This window comes from Poecile atricapillus, chromosome 24 (genome assembly GCF_030490865.1).
Source record: "Poecile atricapillus isolate bPoeAtr1 chromosome 24, bPoeAtr1.hap1, whole genome shotgun sequence".
Taxonomy (NCBI): Eukaryota; Metazoa; Chordata; class Aves; order Passeriformes; family Paridae; genus Poecile; species Poecile atricapillus.
In genome coordinates this window covers 5,341,190-5,358,373 of record NC_081272.1, presented here as the reverse complement: position 1 = coordinate 5,358,373, position 17,184 = coordinate 5,341,190, and the positions used below count along the sequence as shown (strand labels likewise).

General features: G+C 50.3%; 2 protein-coding genes across 2 annotated transcripts; one reads left to right on the top strand and one right to left on the bottom strand.

Annotated features, from left to right (window-relative positions):
• The first annotated feature begins 182 nt into the window (after window positions 1–182).
• On the top strand, window positions 183–10,896 carry HDAC1 (histone deacetylase 1). The gene is made up of 14 exons (XM_058856410.1): window positions 183–361; window positions 3,496–3,608; window positions 3,974–4,091; window positions 5,287–5,361; window positions 6,367–6,505; window positions 6,995–7,136; window positions 7,960–8,052; window positions 8,326–8,434; window positions 8,526–8,666; window positions 8,827–8,935; window positions 9,021–9,151; window positions 9,842–9,988; window positions 10,078–10,135; window positions 10,394–10,896. Exons 1-14 carry the CDS (start codon window positions 313–315, stop codon window positions 10,419–10,421), a joined length of 1,452 nt encoding a protein of 483 aa, XP_058712393.1. The 5' UTR covers window positions 183–312; the 3' UTR covers window positions 10,422–10,896.
• A 136-nt stretch (window positions 10,897–11,032) lies between these two features.
• On the bottom strand, window positions 11,033–15,956 carry MARCKSL1 (MARCKS like 1). Its single transcript, XM_058856413.1, has 2 exons — window positions 15,808–15,956; window positions 11,033–15,196 (listed from the first exon to the last, which is right to left on the bottom strand). Exons 1-2 carry the CDS (start codon window positions 15,868–15,870, stop codon window positions 14,633–14,635), a joined length of 627 nt encoding a protein of 208 aa, XP_058712396.1. The 5' UTR covers window positions 15,871–15,956; the 3' UTR covers window positions 11,033–14,632.
• Window positions 15,957–17,184: the final 1,228 nt, after the last annotated feature.

Below are 17,184 nucleotides of genomic sequence, written 5' to 3'. Positions count from 1 at the left end.
GCCCCCCCCCCCCCCCAGGGAATGGTTCCTCCCCGCCCACTTGGACCCTCTCCTCTTTTGCCCCCTCCCAGCGATGGTACAACCTCCCCCCCCCGTCCCCCGCCGCAGTAGTACAGCCCAGGCGCCCCCTATCGCTCAGCCTAACCTGCTGGGTGCCGCTGCGGCTTGCGATTGGTCAAAGGGCGGGAGGGGGCGGAACGGAGATCTGTGATTGGGCGGAACTGCGCGGGAGGCGGGGCCGCGGGCCCGGGGCGGGCAGGGTTGGTTGCGCCGGGCGGCGGCGGGTCGGGCGCTGTGAGGGGAGGCAGGAAAATGGCGCTGACGCAGGGCACGAAGCGCAAAGTCTGCTACTACTACGATGGTGAGGGGCTGCGTGCACCCGCCGGGACCGCCGGGGCGCGGAGGAGCCGTCCCGGGGTGGGGGGGAGTGGGGGGCATCGGGGACGGGGGGGGGTGGGGAGGAGGCGGGGTTGAGGAGAGGGGGCGAGGGCTGAGGGGAGAATGGGAGGGAATGGAGATCACTGGGGATGGGGGTGAGGGGGCACCGGGGGTCACTGGGGAGAGGGGTGGGGATGTCTGTGGGGGTCACTGAGGGAGGACGGGGGTGCTGGGGATGGGGTGAGAGGTTGGCAGCGGGGGATCATTGGAGGATATGGAGGTGGGGAGGATTTTAAAGGTTGTGGGGGGTCACTGGGGGCTGCAGGGATGGATACTGGGGGCACTGGTGGACAGGGGCAAGCAGGGCGTGGGGCTCGAGGGTTGTGTGGGGTTTTTATGGGGTTGAGGGGTATAGGAAGCATCTGGGCGGGCATGGAGGGGTATGGGGGACACTGGAGGGGAGAATGGGAAGAGTGGGGGGAAATCAGAGGGGTGGAATGGGAATGGGAGGTGTGGAGATCTGGGGTTTTGGGAAATGGGAAAGGCTGGGGAGGGTCCGGGATGGTGACAGGGACATGAGACCAGGAGAGGCTTTGGATGCTGGAGAAGGATTTTGGGGAGCTCTGGAGGAGGTGCTGCACGGGCTCTGAGGAGGAAGAGGCACTGCTGGGACAATCCTTTGGTGTCAGGGGGGAACAGAAAGGCTCTGGGAAGCCAGGGTGGCTGCGTGGCTCCTTGCACGGAGCTCCTGTCCAGGAGCATCCTTCACTTCTGGCTCTGGATCGTGGATTGTGGAGTGACTCCTTGTGGTTCTGCCTCTGGGGCTGCGTCACCATCCCTGCGGAGCAGGGAAGGAACAGGGTGGACAAATCCTTCTCTGGGGCTTCCAGAAAATCCCAGTCTTGCCCCTCTCCCTTTCCCTTTAGAGGGCTGGCTCGGTGCCCTGGCTGGTTTTTCGCAGGCTCTGTGCTCACCTTGTATGAGAGGTGTTTTGAAATTCTCTGTTCCATCACGGGTTTTAGCCTGAAATCAAATAAAAACTTGTTCTTGCTACTTTTTCCCTCTCAAAGGATGTGCCCAGTGCTGGAGCAGTGTAGGAGGCTCTTCCAAATCCTGTGCTGAGGGCTTTTTTTTTTTTCCCCCTCTAAGAATGTGAAGTTTTTTTCCTCAAATGTGAGGTTTTCAGCCCTGTTGGGTTGTAATTTTTAAAGGCACTTAATTATATCTGAAATATGAAATAAGCAGTTGTTTTGTTTGAAATGCTGCTGCCCTGCAGGTCTTTGCTGCACAGGAATTTCACAAATTTGGGTTCTGTGCTCTGTGGTGGGGTTTTAGTGCCCTTTTTAAAAGATTTGTTTTCTTTTTAGCTGTTCTTTTCTGAGCAGCTCTCAGTCATCCACAGCTGAGGGGTAAAAAGCTGCGTTTGCTGGGAGGAAATAAATAATTTGTTGATTTGAACCTTTTATTTTCCACGCTGGGAAGTTGAATCAGCCCTGGAATGTGGGAATTCCCTGAATTTGATGGGATGAAGGAAGTGGGGATGGTATCCAAAGGGTCCTTTATGGAATCCCGAGGGCCTGTGGAAAGGTTTGGATGGAATTTCTCCATCCAGAGCTCCCTGTGGAGGGATTTGTTTAACCCCAGCAGAGCCTGCTAAGTTCACACTCCTTAATCTGCTGTGACGTCCAGGAGCAGCTGAGCTCATCCGTGGATCCACAGGGCTTGGGATGTGCTCAGCACAGGGAACAGGAGCTCAGGGTTGGCCCAGGGCATTCCCTGGACAGCTGATGGTGACTTTGAAAAAGCTTCACAGAATTCTGTGCTTGGATTTTTTTTATGCAGAGCCTCAAATATCTCTTCCAAGATCCCCAAACCTTGACTTAGAGGTAGTAAAATACATCCCTAAAACTGCCAGGATGCTTACCCCAGGAAAACACCAGCAGGGATTTCCAAAATTTCAGAAAATAGAATTATTTTCAGTGAAAAGAACCCGTATTGGACTGAAAATAATACATTTTACTGAAAGAACATTCCCCCAGAGCTCCACAGACAGTAAATTCCAGCAGCAGACTTGCCTGGATGTGGGATTTGCACCTCTGGCATCTCTTTTTCCTACCTGAAAATAGATCTGTGTCCACAGGAAGAAAAACTGCTTCTGCAGAAGGTGGGGAGTGGTGATGAAATATTAATTCTCCCTTCTGAGTCACCCAGCCAGACCGGATTGGATCTCCTGCTTCCCAAAAGGATCAGGAGTTGTTCAACCCCAGGAACAACTTGGTCTGGTTTCCCAGGAAAATGATGCTTGGGAGAGATTCCTGCTCTCTGCAGCCAAATCAGGCAGCAGGCAGAAATCTGAAAGTGAAATTCCTGTAAATTTCAGGGAAATGAGTCCCCCCTGGGAAAGGAACCCGGTTAGAAGTGAAGTGTGAGCTCAGTTTGGAGGAGAAAATCCTCGTGGGGAGGTGACTTCATTCCCCTGGTCCCATAAAATAATTCCTGGGGGGTGGCTGGAAAGTCCTGGGAATCCTCTGGAGGATTTCAAGGAATAAAAAAAGGGTGAAAACAACTGTGGAGCTGTAAAAGCAGAGCTGGGTGGTGTTTGCTGAGTTCAGAGTTCCCTGGATCCCATTTCCCTTGGGTAAACAGGAGGAAAGTGAGGCAGAGGCCGGGTGTTCCTGGGCTGAGTCACTGTCTGAGCCGGGATTAACTCCCGTGGCCCTTGGGAATCCTGCTCCCAGCACTCCCTGAAACCTGGGAGAGATTCCTGGCACTGAGCCCAGAGCTCCTCTGGCCCAAAAAACCTTGGAGATTCTTCCTCTGTATTGACAGAACCATGGAATGGTTTGGGTTGGGAGATGATCCAGCACTAATGATCCAATTCCAGCTCCTTTCCAAGGGCAGGGACACATTCCACTGATGGTGGCATTCCAAATTCCCTGTCTCACCTTCCCTGAACTTCCAAACTTCTGTCTTTATTTGAGGATGAACCCTGAATCCATGGATTTCCCTGTGCCAGGAAGGTGGGAGATCCCACCCACTGCTGGAGGAGAAATAAATCCCAGAGGAGCTGATGGGTCCCTCTCCAGGAATTGATGATCAACTCCTTTCTGCTTCCAGGGGATGTTGGGAATTATTATTATGGCCAAGGACATCCCATGAAACCCCACAGGATCCGCATGACCCACAACCTCCTGCTCAACTATGGGCTCTACAGGAAGATGGAGATCTATGTAAGTGTGGCATAATTGATGTTTCACCTTTAATTGTGGAGCTTTTCCCTGAGAGGAGAGTAATAAACCCCAGTCAGTTGTGTTGATGTATTTCTGGTTTTTTCTCAGTGTTGAAGGGAGGGGTTCTATGCTTCAGAGAGGCTTTGGAGACTGGAAAACTGTTTTTTATCCTTGAAATTAAATTTATTTCCATGTCTGCATGTGTAACTTGCCAACAGTGCTACTCTTGCCTTTCAAATTCAGTTTTTCTTATTTAACACTGCTGATTTGATACTTTTCTCAGTTCCTGGGGGTAAATCTGGGATTTGGGAATTAGGGAGGGGAGGAATTCCAGAACAATCCTTGCTGTGTTACTGTCCTTGCAGCGTCCTCACAAAGCCAATGCAGAGGAGATGACCAAGTACCACAGTGATGATTACATCAAATTCCTGAGGTCCATCCGCCCTGACAACATGTCTGAGTACAGCAAGCAGATGCAAAGATGTGAGTGATGCTGCAGCTGAAAATCTGGGATCTGGGAATCCCAGCCCAGCTCCAGAAGTTTGGGATAAACTTCTATCAGTTGTCATTCTCTTGACTTTGCTTTTGATTTTCTGGTCCCTCTCTCAAGCTAAAGGAGCTGGGGGAAATCCTTTGAGCTGGTTGAATTTTGTTGCCTAAATTCCCTTCCTGGCTCGGAGATGACAGAGCTACTCCATTTCTGACCTGTGTGGATTTTGTGTTAATGCTCATCTTCAACCAGAAGAGTTGGGGCATTTAAAACCAGCAAATTTAGAAACCACAACTCCTCAGTTCTACCCCAAATCTGAAGGATTTTCAGGGCAAGTTTGAGATACTCATCAATACCCGATGATTTTGTAGGTTAATTGTGAGCTGATGTCTTGTTCCAACCTCTCCAATCCATGGAAAGACACTTTAATGGTACAAAAACCTGGATTTGCTGTCTCAGCCACTCTGAGCTGATGTTTTTTTGGCAAAGTAGATTTCTAACAAGTCCAGACAACCAGTGGGAAGAGCTCAAGCTTCATTTAAACAACATTTTACTCTTGGAAACCACCATGAGCTGAAGGGGACAGATATTTCTGCATGAGGTTCATGATTTCAGACACACTGAAAGCGTCCCCCCAGTCCATGATATTCTTTAATCCACCAAATGACATCCAGCAAAGTGCATTTTTTACCCAAACTGACCTGTTTACCCCTGGAGCAGCCACAGCTCATGAACACTCTGCTCTCTCTGGTGCTCAGTGTTTTCTGCAATGTGTTTTATTCCTGAAAAAGCCAAAATATGAAAATTAAATATGCAAAGGACAGAGCTTTTCTTCAACAAAACCTGCTGGAAAGGGAATGAACAGTTTCTAATTCCATTTTTGCATGCCAGACTTGGGCAGAATAAATCAAAGGACCTGAAGTTTAATTTTTTGTAATGAGTGACTATTTTTAATAGTGGAATTAATTACAGTAAAAATTTATTTTTACTAAAAGTCCAGTTGTGCTGAAAACTGTGTGATTTGAAGTGAAAGGAGTGTGCAAAGTGTCAGCCACACATTTCCATTTTATCATTTGATCACAGCATTTTGTTTAACCCTTTTGGCCACTTTTCAAACCCAAATGGTGATGTAAGATTTGGATTTTATTTCTGCTTTTATTTTAATGACTCTTTTCCATTCTCTTCCAGTTAATGTTGGGGAGGACTGCCCTGTGTTTGATGGGCTCTTTGAGTTTTGTCAGCTCTCTGCTGGAGGCTCTGTTGGTAAGATCACAAATCCTGTGTATTTTTTATTGTGTTTTATGTCATTCTGTCTCTGTGAACCCATTGCTGATTTAATAATTAAATCCAGATTTCCTCCAAGCTTTGCCTGTTGAATCCCTTTCCATTTGTTAATCACTGATTTGGGTTATCTCACTGAATGGCTCTGTAACATCACCAGTGACAGAGTTAAAACCACAACAGCATGGTTGAAATAAAAAAAAAATTCAACCTGATCTTTCCATTAAAATAAAAGTTGTACAAGTCTCACTCTGGGCAGGCACAACTTGGAAAGGAAATACCAGGGTGGCTTAGCTGCTGTTTTTAAAAACTCTGGATGTGAGGCAAAGCAGAAACTGAAAGGTTTGAGAACTGGAACATTGAAATGTTTTTTATTTTCTCACAATTCACAGCAAAACTGCTGGGGAGTTGTTTATGTGCACAAAGCCTGAGAGCTTTGTGGCTGCTGCTGCTGCCACAATGACACCTCCAGTCTGTATTTCCTGTGCCAGCAACACCCCAGCACTGACTGCAGCAGTTTTTGAAGCAGCTCTCTGCTCTCTCTGCTCCCAGAGCTGGAGAATTCCACAGAATTTATAATTTATTTGGATCCTGGGAGATTCCAGAATGTGCAGAAAGTTGATGGAAGGGGCTGGGGGAGGAGAACTTCCTTTGCCTGGATGCATTTTCACTCAATGACCTGAATATATCTCAGCTAAAAGCTTGATTTGTTCAGGGCTCTGAGAAATCCAGCTCATCTCCAGTGTGACACCAGCTGGGTGCTGGGCTCTACTCTCTGGAGATTTTTCTGCTCTGAGGCAAAAATGGGAAGGGATGTGAAGTATTTCCCATTTTCTTTTGGTTTGTGGGGAAATTCAGAGTCAAACCCTTGAGCTGGAGCTTTGTGGAGCCCCCAAAAAACCCCGGGGAGGAGCTGGAGCTTCACCTCAGCCTCTGGCCCAGGGTTTTCACTCCTGTTTTAAACTCTGTGTGATTTTTCTCCCCCAGCCAGTGCTGTGAAGCTGAACAAGCAGCAGACAGACATCGCAGTGAACTGGGCAGGAGGTCTCCACCACGCCAAAAAATCAGAAGCTTCTGGTTTCTGCTACGTCAACGACATCGTCCTGGCCATCCTGGAGCTCCTCAAGTATGGGCAGCAGCTCTCCCTCCTCTTCCTCACTGCTTTCTCCTCAGGATTTTTATTTTATTCCCTATTTTTTTCCCCAGCAGAGCTGATTTTTTGTGCTCTGCTCCCCTCTCTCCCCAAAGGGATTTGTCCAGCAGGAGGCAGAGGATTTTTGGAGCTTTTTGGGTGTTACATTTTTTTGCTGCTGTTCTTTGTCCCTCCCCTGTGCCACCCACCCATGGCTGTGTGACAGCTTCTGGCTCCAGGCAAACCTCACTGGGGGAGGCTTGGGCATAAAAATGCACTTTATTGGCTAAATCTGACCAAACTGAGCTGAATCTGAAACAAACTCAGCAGCAGGGGTCACTTATTTTCTGTTCCACTGCTGTCCCTTTCCTGCAGCTCCTTCCCCTGTAAATCCTGGCCCGAATTCCATGCTCTCCTCCCAGTTTCCTCTGCTCTGGAGGCAGTTTTTCGTTGGCAGAAATGCAATATTCTGATTTTTTCCAGGTACCACCAGCGGGTGCTGTACATTGACATCGACATCCACCACGGGGATGGGGTGGAGGAGGCTTTTTACACCACAGACCGAGTCATGACGGTGTCCTTCCACAAATATGGAGAATATTTCCCAGGAACTGGGGACTTGAGGGTGAGAGCCAAAAAAATTCCCAAGAAATTTGGGTTTTTCCCAGCTTTCCTGGCTCTCCCTGCTCAGTGGGCTGAGGTTTGGATGGGGAGGCTCCCTGATCGTTTATTAAACCCAAATCTTTGCTCTCAGTCTCTCTCTTGGTGGGGTTGTGCTCACAAAAAATGACTCTGAAGGTGACATTTTGGTGACAAAATTCGGTGACACAAACTTTTGGGTGAAGGTTTCTGAGGGAGTGGATTTTTATTGGCGTTTCCTGCAGTGCCTCAGTTCTGTGTCACTCAAAGTGTCACCTTGTGACATTGCCAGAACTCCTGTTCTCAGGGGTGAAAGGTTCTTTACTTACTTTTATAGGATTTTTATAGAAACTGTTTTGGTTTTTTTACACCTAAATCTTCTCATCTTTCACTTGGGATTTGTATTTTTTTCAGCCCTGCCAAGACCTTGGTGCTGCACCATAAATGAAATAACTATTTTTAATAAACTGCTTAGAGCGATAAAAGAAATGCTCTTTTTAATAAATGATTAAAAAAAAAAAGTTTCTTTTATCACTGTGAGTGATAAAAGAAATGTTAAAATACATATTAGTTTAGAGGAGAATATTTTATTTTTATTTTAAAGTAGAATTTGCTGACTGAATAGATTCAGCGAGTGGTCTGGCCCGCCTGGGCCACTGCTGTGCATCTCCACAGTAAATCATTAATATTTATTAATATTGTTAAATATTTCTTAATATCCAGATTAGACTGGAATCCAAGCTTCCTTTCCCAGTTTGGAGCAGAATTTGGATTTCTGCTGAGCTCTGTTCTCCTTTCTCCCCCCACAGGACATTGGGGCAGGCAAAGGGAAGTACTACGCTGTCAATTACCCGCTGCGGGACGGCATCGACGACGAGTCCTACGAAGCCATTTTCAAGCCTGTAAGTGAAGCCTCCTCTGCTCAGGGATCCTCTGTGGCTCCCTCTTTGTCCTTGGGGTCGTTCTTTTGGGGGATTGGATTGAGTTTTTCCTGTGGCAAGGCTCACCAAAGGCTCTGTTCCCCCCGAACAATGTGTGCCTGTGCGGGAGCTCCTGGGTGTGAGAGCCCCAGTGTTAGCAGGGCAGCTGTGGGGATGGCTTCACGTGCCTGGCTGTCACTGTGCTGCTGTGACAGTGGCCTGTGGGCAGGGGGTGACAAGGCTTTTGTTGTTTAGGTGATCTCCAAAGTGATGGAGACGTTCCAGCCCAGCGCCGTTGTCCTGCAGTGCGGCTCCGATTCCCTGTCTGGGGACAGGCTGGGCTGCTTCAACCTGACCATCAAAGGTGGGAGCTGAACTGCCGCAGGCACAGCACGAGCTTCCATGGAAAAGTTGGGATTTGTGGAATGAGTGGGATGGTTTTTTTTGTCCTGCAGGCCATGCCAAGTGTGTGGAGTTTGTGAAGAGCTTTAACCTGCCCATGCTGATGCTGGGAGGAGGGGGGTACACGATCCGCAACGTGGCCCGCTGCTGGACCTACGAGACTGCTGTGGCTTTGGACACTGAGATCCCCAATGGTAATTCCCCCCTGGAGCCCTGAGGAGCAGTGATATCCCGCTAAGAGCTCAGGGAAATGGTGCTGCTGGGCTTCTCTCACCTCTGGATGATCCCTTCTGGATGCCCTCAGTGCTGCTCCTGCCTCTAATTTGGTGTTAATTACCATTAATTTCCCCCCAGAACTTCCATACAACGACTACTTTGAGTACTTTGGGCCAGACTTCAAGCTCCACATCAGCCCCTCCAACATGACCAACCAGAACACCAACGAATACCTGGAGAAAATCAAGTGGGTGTTGGAATGACCCTTCCACGGGGGCTGGTGGCCTTGGGTGGCCCCTGGTGACAAAGTGTCCTTCCCTGGCTGGCTCTAGGCAGCGGCTCTTCGAGAACCTGAGGATGCTCCCTCACGCTCCCGGGGTCCAGATGCAGCCAATTCCTGAGGATGCTGTCCAGGAGGACAGTGGGGATGAGGAGGAGGATGATCCTGAGAAACGCATTTCCAGTAGGTGCTGGGAATTGAATTCTGCTGGGAGAAGCCCAAAGCCGAGCGGGATCCATGAGCTCTTCATGAGGATGCAGGGTTTAGATCCAATTCTGACTCCAGGATTTATTCCCCTCAGTTTGTGGGGGCATCCAAAGTCAAACCCTTGGGCTTGGGACTTTGTGGAGCCCCCAGAATCCCTGGGGAGGGGCTGGAGCTTCACCTCAGGCTCTGCCCCAGGGTTTGACCTCTCTGATTTGAATCCATTCCCACCTCCCTGCTGGGATTTTATAGGACAAAGCACTGCAGGATCTCTCCTGCCAGGTGATTTCCATATTGGGAGGAGCTCTGGTTTTCAAGGGAGAATTCCAGGAGTTTCTGAGAATCCTTGGCAGAATCCTGGGTGTGATCCCAGCAGTGGAAAATGGAGTTTTCCATCCAGCTTGGCCCTTGGGATCTGGCAGACAGATTTGGCAGTGGGAGGCTGGTTCTAAACCTGCTGTCAGGTCTAGACATCCCACTGTGCCTAATCCAAGCTGTCCCTGTGATCTTGGAGCACTTGGGATGAGTTCAAAGATGCAGCAGGTACCAAAATAAAGTGTTTTTATCACGGCCTAATCCTGATTTACGTGAGCTCCGCTCAGAGAATTAATCCTGGGAGCCTCCTGATTCTGAAAATCTGCTCAGCCAAGCTCTGTCCTCTCCCCTCAGTCCGAAATTCCAACAAGAGAATATCCTGTGATGAGGAATTCTCCGACTCCGAGGACGAGGGCGAGGGAGGGCGCAAAAACGTCGCCAACTTCAAGAAAGCCAAACGTGTGAAAGCAGAGGAGGAGAAGGAGGAAGAGGAGAAGAAAGGTGAGCAGCAGAGCTGGCACCACCTGCAGTTCTCCTTTCCTCCTGCTCTGCTGTGTGTCTTTAATTTTATTATTTTTTTTTTTTCCCAGATGAGAAAGAAGAGGAAAAAGTCAAAGAGGAAAAAGCAGCAGCAGCAGAACCCAAAGGGTGAGCCTGGCTCCTGCCCAGTGGGGTTTGGGAGGGTTGAGGTGACAATTTGGGTGGATTTATCACAGGTTCCTCATTGGAAGAAGCTTGCAGGTGTTGAGAGGGCTAAAAAATCAAAACACTGCTCTTTCCTTCAGCAATATATTAAATTTCAGCTGAAAATGAACCAGATAAGCAACATTTTTAAGCCTTGTTGTTAGATTCAAACCCAAATTGTTGATTTAAACCAAAATCCTTCTATTTTTTTTGCTTCCCCAGGGTGAAGGAAGAAACAAAATCCACTTGAGTTGGCTGCAGCTGCCCGGGTGTTGTCGTAGGTTTAGCTCCTGGGTTGCCTCCTCCCCACAGGATTTCTATTTTATATATGTTTTCTGTATATATTTCTATATAATTGTATAAATGACTGGAGAACTGTAAATTATTCCTTGCTGCACTCCACTGGGAGCAGGCAGGGGAGGATTCAGCTGAGCAGCCCAGGTTTGGTGTCTGGGGGAGTTTTACTCTTTGCCTTCCACTGCCCCTCCTTGGTGTGGCTCTAAAAACACAAAAATCACTTCCTTGCCTTTGCTCTCTCCTCTGAAATAACCTTGGAAAAGAATAATTTAAGTAGAAGTAGTGTCTGCATTTCAGGTTAGGTGGAAAGATGGCCATCAATTCTTGGTTTTCCTCGATTTTTATTTTTTTTTTTGGTGTTGTTTTTAACGGGAGAATTCCCAAACAAAGCCTGGGAGAGACCTTTGAGGTCTTCAGTTGGATTCCACCACCACAAAAAAACAAAAACCTGTGAGCTGGTGCCACTTCTCAGGGTCTAAATTGTGCAGTTCTTGAACAGAGTTGGCTCCTCCCTGCAGCAAACTTGGGGAAAGAGATGAAGCAGCTGAAAAGAAACCTGAAAAGTCTTTTTGTTTCTCTATTTTTTGGCTTTTTTTTTTTTAATGAATCAGCCCCAGAGCCCAGATCTGGAAAATGTAAAATTAAAATCACCTTTAGGGGGTGATTCAGTTTTCCAAGATCTGCTGGATCCAAGGAGTGTGGCAGCATTTGATGCTCCTCCAGGGAGGGAAGGGATTTTTCACCTGGTTTTTGGGGAGGGAATTCCTCCCCTTTGGCTCCACTTTTCTGCTGAAACCCCAGAAATTCCCTCAAAGAACCCAGCTGGCAGCTTTTCTTCATGTGGATCCCTTAAAAAAACCAACTTTTTCCTCATTTTTAAGCCAAGTTTTCCAACTGGATTTCCTTCCCAAGGCCAGTAAATTCCAACCTTTTTATCCTGAGGGAACAGCAGATGGGGCTCTGAGCTTTTTCACAGCTCCTCTCCCTCCTCCCACACATCCTCACCCCCACATCTCTTTTGTGACCTTTTACCTCTCCTTTTCTACAACCCAGGGAAGGGAAAAATAAAACTTTTTTTGTTTTTTTTGGAGGGGAGAAATTTGGATTTTTTTAAAATTTTTTATTATTTTTTTTTCTCCAGGCAGTTCCAACTCGCTGCTCTCCTTTCTCAGGGGGATCCCTCTGGAATTCCAGAGGTTCTGCACCCTCCCATGGGAGCACTGCTGAGGGTTTCAACTCCAATAATGCTGCTAAAACTTCACACAGGTTCTTTTTCAAAGGGTTTATTTTTTTAATTCCTTATTTTTTTCCCCCCCTCCCTTTTTTTTTCCCCCCTCACCGTGGAGTTTTTTAGTCTCTTTGGGATCTGAGTGAGGTTTTCACTCTGATTTTCAGTGTTTTTATGTGAAACAAGAGAGAGATCAGTGTAACTTTGTGTCTGGGGAATGTGGGAGGGACACGAGGGGAGGGGAAAAATCTATTGTGGTTTTTTAAAGATGCGTTTATTTTGAATTTTCAGAACCTTTGTAATAAAACTGCTCCATTTCTATTGCTGGTGTGAGCCTGGTCTTCTTTTTTACTCAATTAATTCATTTTCAGAGCTGTGCTTGGATCTAATGGATAAAAAAAAAATTAGAGGTGGAATTAGGAGTTGGGAAGAAAAACAAGGCATTAATTCCTTTCTTCTTTCAGGTTTAATTCCATCCACCAAAACATTTATTTATTTCTCCTACACCTGAAAAACTGCTTGAATCTCTTTTGTTAATGGTTATTCCCTTTGTCAATTATTTGGGTTTTTTGTTTGTTTTCTTTGTTTTTTGGGGTTTTTTTTTGCCTTTCCCCCTTTTTTTTATTTTTGCTTTGAGATTCTCAAAGGAGCTCAAATGTGATGGGTTTTGGGGATTATTTTTGTTTTCCTTTGATTTTATTCCCAAACTCCAGCTGGGTTCTCATCCCTGATCCTGTTTGGTTTCCTGCTTGGAGTGGAGCAATTTGGGAATAATCAAGTGATGGACTTAATTCACCTTTGGGCTGAATTTTAGTGGTTTTACCCAGAATCTGAGAGGATGAAAATCCTTTAATTGAATTATTAGCAGCTCCATTGTGGAGCTGAGTGCTGATCACACCTGAAATGGCCACAAAACCCCAAATCTGCTCTTTTTGGAGTAAAAAAAAAAGCAGCTTTGTGTGAGCTCAGTGGACTTTGGGTGCTGAACAGCCCCGGGAAGGCTCCATCCTCCCTCCCACCATTAAATCCTCCCCTTTTTTGGAACAAAACCCCTGGAATTTGAATGGAATCACCATTGAATTCCCCCTTCCCGAGCCCTTCCCTTTCCCAGCATTTCTAAAATGGCTGCCAGGCTGCGGCTCCGCCAGATGCTCCCAAATCCCATTTTTCCTTCAAAATTGGGTAAAAAAAACCCATTTATTTCACCCCTCTGCTCAAAGAAATGAATCCATTTGGGAGACAAATCCCCGATTTTGGCTTTCTTACGTAAAACATGGAATTTTTTGGGTATTCCCACCTACCTCAAGGCTCGGGAAGAGCCTGGATGCTCCTTGCCCTTGCCAGGGTGGTGCCTGTTGGGCAAACAAAGCTTTGGGGTTTATTTTCTATTATTTTATTTCTTTTCTATTATTTCTTTTCTATTATTTTAGCTCTTCTCCAGCCAGAACAGCAGGAGCAGGTGGAACTGGGCAAACTGGGAGCACGAGGTGGGAATTGGGAGCAAGGCCATGAAATGGAGGAGCCGCAGGAGCATTTTCCAGGAAAATCTCTGGAAAAACCACCGGATCCATCCCGAAAAAACCATCCCAGATCCCGGTGCAGGTGACAGGAGCAGGGATAGAGGCTCCATTGTCGCCTCCTTTTCCCTTTGTTCAGGAAATCTTTGCTGCCAACCCTCGCCTTTTGTGCTCCTTTCAGCCCAGAGGAGCTAATCCCTCTCTAAAAAAAAAAAAAACTATTTAAATTTAAAAAAATCGGGAATTCCGCCTCATCCTAAGCAAAATCCCGAGGGTTTTTCCAGCTTCCACAGGGGGAAAAAGCGGGATTGGGAAGAAAACAGGTTTGGAGCAGCGATGGCGAGGTGGGGATGGGGCTGGGCTGGGAAAGTCCTTTGTGGCCGGGGCTCTGCATCTGCTGCGAGTCAATTAACGGCGAGCGCTGATTAAACAGAGCAGCTGCTGGGCTAAATCAGCAACTGCCATCTTCCTCCCCTTCCATCCAGGACAAGAAGGACTCCAGCTCTCCCATAAAGGGCTCACCATTTATTCCTTTCAAATGTTACAGCTTTTGTTTGGTGGTTTAGTTTGGGTTTGTTGTCGTTTTGTTGGTTTTTTTTTTTTTTTGATTTTTTTTTTCTCGCTTTCTTCTTTTTTTTTTTTTTGTTTTTTTTTTTACAAGTTAGAAAATTGCAAATCAAGTGGTTTTCTTGGCCATTAAAAAAATTATTTACAGAGAAAAAAAAAACAACAATGTTGGCTTCACATTATACAGCTGGTAGGGCCCCCTCTCTCCACCCCACACCCTAAAAGTTATCCCTTAAAGCAGAATTAAACACAGCGGACTTACAAGCTTTATAGTTTTAAGCCAATAGAAGACATTATAAAAAACTAACCAGATTAGCTTTTTTAAACCATCGATTTCTATATAAAAAAGCACAAAATACTTGAAATGAAAAGTCAGAACCAGGAATGTAAACTGAGAAATAAAGAAAAAAACAAAAACAAAACGAAAAAACACAAAATAAAATAAAAATTCCATTGAACAGTCAGTGGGAGCGGGAGGAGAGGAGAGATCTGGAGAGATCCAGAGTGGGATTTGGGATCCAGGCTTCTTACAAACTGTAAACTCCAGTGGTGTCCGGGACAAATCTTCCTCCCCAGCTTTCTTTTGTTTGTTTGTTTATTTTCTCCAAGGAATTCAGCTCAAACTACTCCAAGTGGCGGCGGCGGTGGGAATCCAAACCAGCTTTTTCAATTTGATTTCTACCGGGAACGGGGAGCGCAATCCCTGCAGGGCGGGGTGTGCGGGAGGTGCTGCCAGTCCTAGGGGGGCCGGGGCGGTGCGGGCGAGTCCGTGGCGATCGGGGCTGGGGCGGGGAGGGTCGGGGGGCGGTGTGAGAGTCCCCGGTGAGGATGATGATGATGCCCGAGCGGCCTCTACTCTTCCTTTTGCTCCGCCGGGCTCGTTGTGGGCTCCGGCCCCGCGGTTTTCGAGGGTTCCTCGGGTTTGGCTGTGTCTCCTTGGCTCTCCCCTCCCTGCTGCTGCTGCTGCTTCTCCTCCTCCTGGCTCCCCGCGGCTTCTCCTCCATCCTTGGGCTCGGGCCCCTCGCCGCCCTCCTCCTCCTCCTCGGGGGGAGCCGAGGGCTGCAGCCCCCCCGGCGGGGTCTCCTCGCTCCTGCCCTGTTCCTCCGTGGGCGAGGAGCCGGAGGAGTCCCCGCCTTCCTTCTTGTTCTTGCGAAAGGAGATCCCGCTCAGCTTGAAGGATTTCTTGAAGGAGAACTTCTTCTTCTTCTTGGGGGCGTCCTTGGGGGCCGCGGCCCCTTCGCTTTTGGGGTCGCCGCCGTCGGCGGCGGCCGGGGCGGGCTCGATGGTGTCCGCACCGCCCGCTTCGCCCTCGCTCTCCTCCTTGGGGGGTTCCGCCGAGCCGTTCCCGTTCTGTGGGGCCACCTCGACCCCCACCTTGGGCGTCATGTCCCCGTTGTAGATGACATGGCCGTTCTCCTGCGGGGGGAGCGCGTTAGGCACCGCCGGGACCCCGCGCCCCCTCCCCAAAACCCCCCCACGCCCTACAAAGGGCTCCCAGCCGGGAAAACGGGGGGGCACCGAGCACGGGGGGGTCCGGATGGAGAAAAAGAGACGGGGATGGGGGGGAAGCACGACGGGGAGAAGCGGGGTTTGCAGCCGGTGGAAACGGGGAACACCGGGCACAGAGCGGGGCTTCCCCGAGGGAAAGCAGCGCACGGGAGGTGCCCGAGCAGAAAAAGGGGCTGCAGCGGGCCTGGGTGAGGGTCTCACGGGGGGATCCGCCGGGCTGGGGCGGGGGGGATAGCGCGTTACCACCGGGCGGCGCCCGCGCTCCACTCCCGGTACCGGGGCGCGGCGGCGGACGGGACCCGCCCGGTGCCGGGGGGAGCCCGGGGCGCGGCGCGGGCGGTGCCGCATCCCCCGGTGCCCCCCGGGCCAGGAGGGACCCCTCGGGACAGGAAGCTTTCCCTCGGCTCCATCACCTCGCTCTCCCCGCCGCGCCTTTGTCCGCGCTGCCGCCCGCCCCGGCGGAGCGCACGGTGCCCCCCGGTTCCTCCCGGTACCCCCCGGTTCCTCCCGGTACCCACCTGCCCGTTGGCCTTGGCGGTGTCGGGGTCGCCGCCCGCCGCCTTGGAGCCCTGGCTGCCCATGGTGCGGCCCTTGCGGAGGTGCCGGCCCCGCCGCGGCGGCTGCGCTGGGCGGGAGTGGGGCGAGCCCCCCGCCGGCCGCTGATAAGGCGAGGGGCGGGGGCGGGACGGGGCCGAGCCCGCCCCGGAGGCGGGGGGAGCGCCGTGGAGCCACCGCCCCGACCGGCGCCGGGGGGGTTCTGGTGGCTGCCGAGCCCCCGAAGGTCGGGGAGGCCGCGGTGGGGTGATGGGGGTACCCCCTCCCCTGGGTGGGGTCTCATGGCATTTCCACCCCCCCCCCGGGCTGCTGCTCACCCATTCCTGACACCCCCAGGGTGCTGCTCCCCCCAAGCCCAGAGCCCCTGGGTGCCTCTGCCCCATCACCAACCCCCCTGCAGTGCCGCTGCCCCCTGCCCTGTCACCCTTGGGGTGCTGCTCACCCCATCCCTGTCACCCCCGCGAGGGTCCCGTGGTGCCCCTTGTCCCTTTTCTGTCCCCCCCAGGACTGTCCTGGTGCAGGTCAGGTGCAGTCCTGTCACCCCCCGGTCCTGCTCAGCCCAGGGTGCCTCATCCCGGGGTTTTTCTCGTTCCAGGCTCCTGCTCATTCCATCCCCACCATCCCCGGGGTGTCCTGCAGTGGGGACAGCCTGTGCCGTGTGTCACACCCCGGCTCCCTGCCCTGCTCAGCACCCTGGCACACACTCAGGGAGGTTTTTCCCCTCTGGATGTTCCTCCTCTCTGATTTCCCAGAATAGGAGAACTGATGAGAAAGGAAAATGGAACTAAATCGATGGATTGCTGGTGCTGGCCTGCAGCATCCCTGCCAGCACCCAAACACAGCTGGATTTCACCGGGGGCTCCCAAAATCCAGAGCCTTTTGTGCCAGCCCAAGCCACCAACACCCCTGGAGGAATCTCCCAAGTGCCACATCCTGAGCTCTGGAGTTTTCCAGGAATCCTGCTCCCACCAGAGCAGCTCCAGAGCCACCACGGGTGGCAGAACCCTCTGTCCCCAGCACCCAGCTGTGCCACGAAGCCCAGCAGCGTCCAAGGCCAAACTCCAAGGGGAAAACAATGTCCCGCTGTGTGTGCTGCACCAACAAGGTCATGTTTTGTCTCCGGCCTCCCTCCCTCCCCCCCTGCACATCAGCTCACCCCCGTTAGAGTGAAATTGCTGTTAATTAAAACAGGCGGCATCTTCCTTATTGACTTTTGGGTGCCAGTTGATAAAAAGCCCTTGGACGGCTGCCGGGCGCTGCCGGCTTGGCCGTGAGCGCCGGAGTGTCCTGAGCAGCCACAGGAGACGGGCAGGGAGTTCCCTGCTGGAAAACTGCAGTTC

Bases quoted from the DNA above. Each gene is read 5' to 3' on its own strand.
- HDAC1 (XM_058856410.1), top strand. From the start codon at position 313: ATGGCGCTGACGCAGGGCACGAAGCGCAAAGTCTGCTACTACTACGAT. The intron at 4,092-5,286 runs GTGAGTGATGCT...ATTCTCTTCCAG, and splicing joins CAGCAAGCAGATGCAAAGAT to TTAATGTTGGGGAGGACTGC. The intron at 5,362-6,366 runs GTAAGATCACAA...TTTCTCCCCCAG, and splicing joins CTCTGCTGGAGGCTCTGTTG to CCAGTGCTGTGAAGCTGAAC.
- MARCKSL1 (XM_058856413.1), bottom strand. From the start codon at position 15,870: ATGGGCAGCCAGGGCTCCAAGGCGGCGGGCGGCGACCCCGACACCGCC. The intron at 15,197-15,807 runs GTGGGTACCGGG...CTCCCCCCGCAG, and splicing joins CCGCCAAGGCCAACGGGCAG to GAGAACGGCCATGTCATCTA.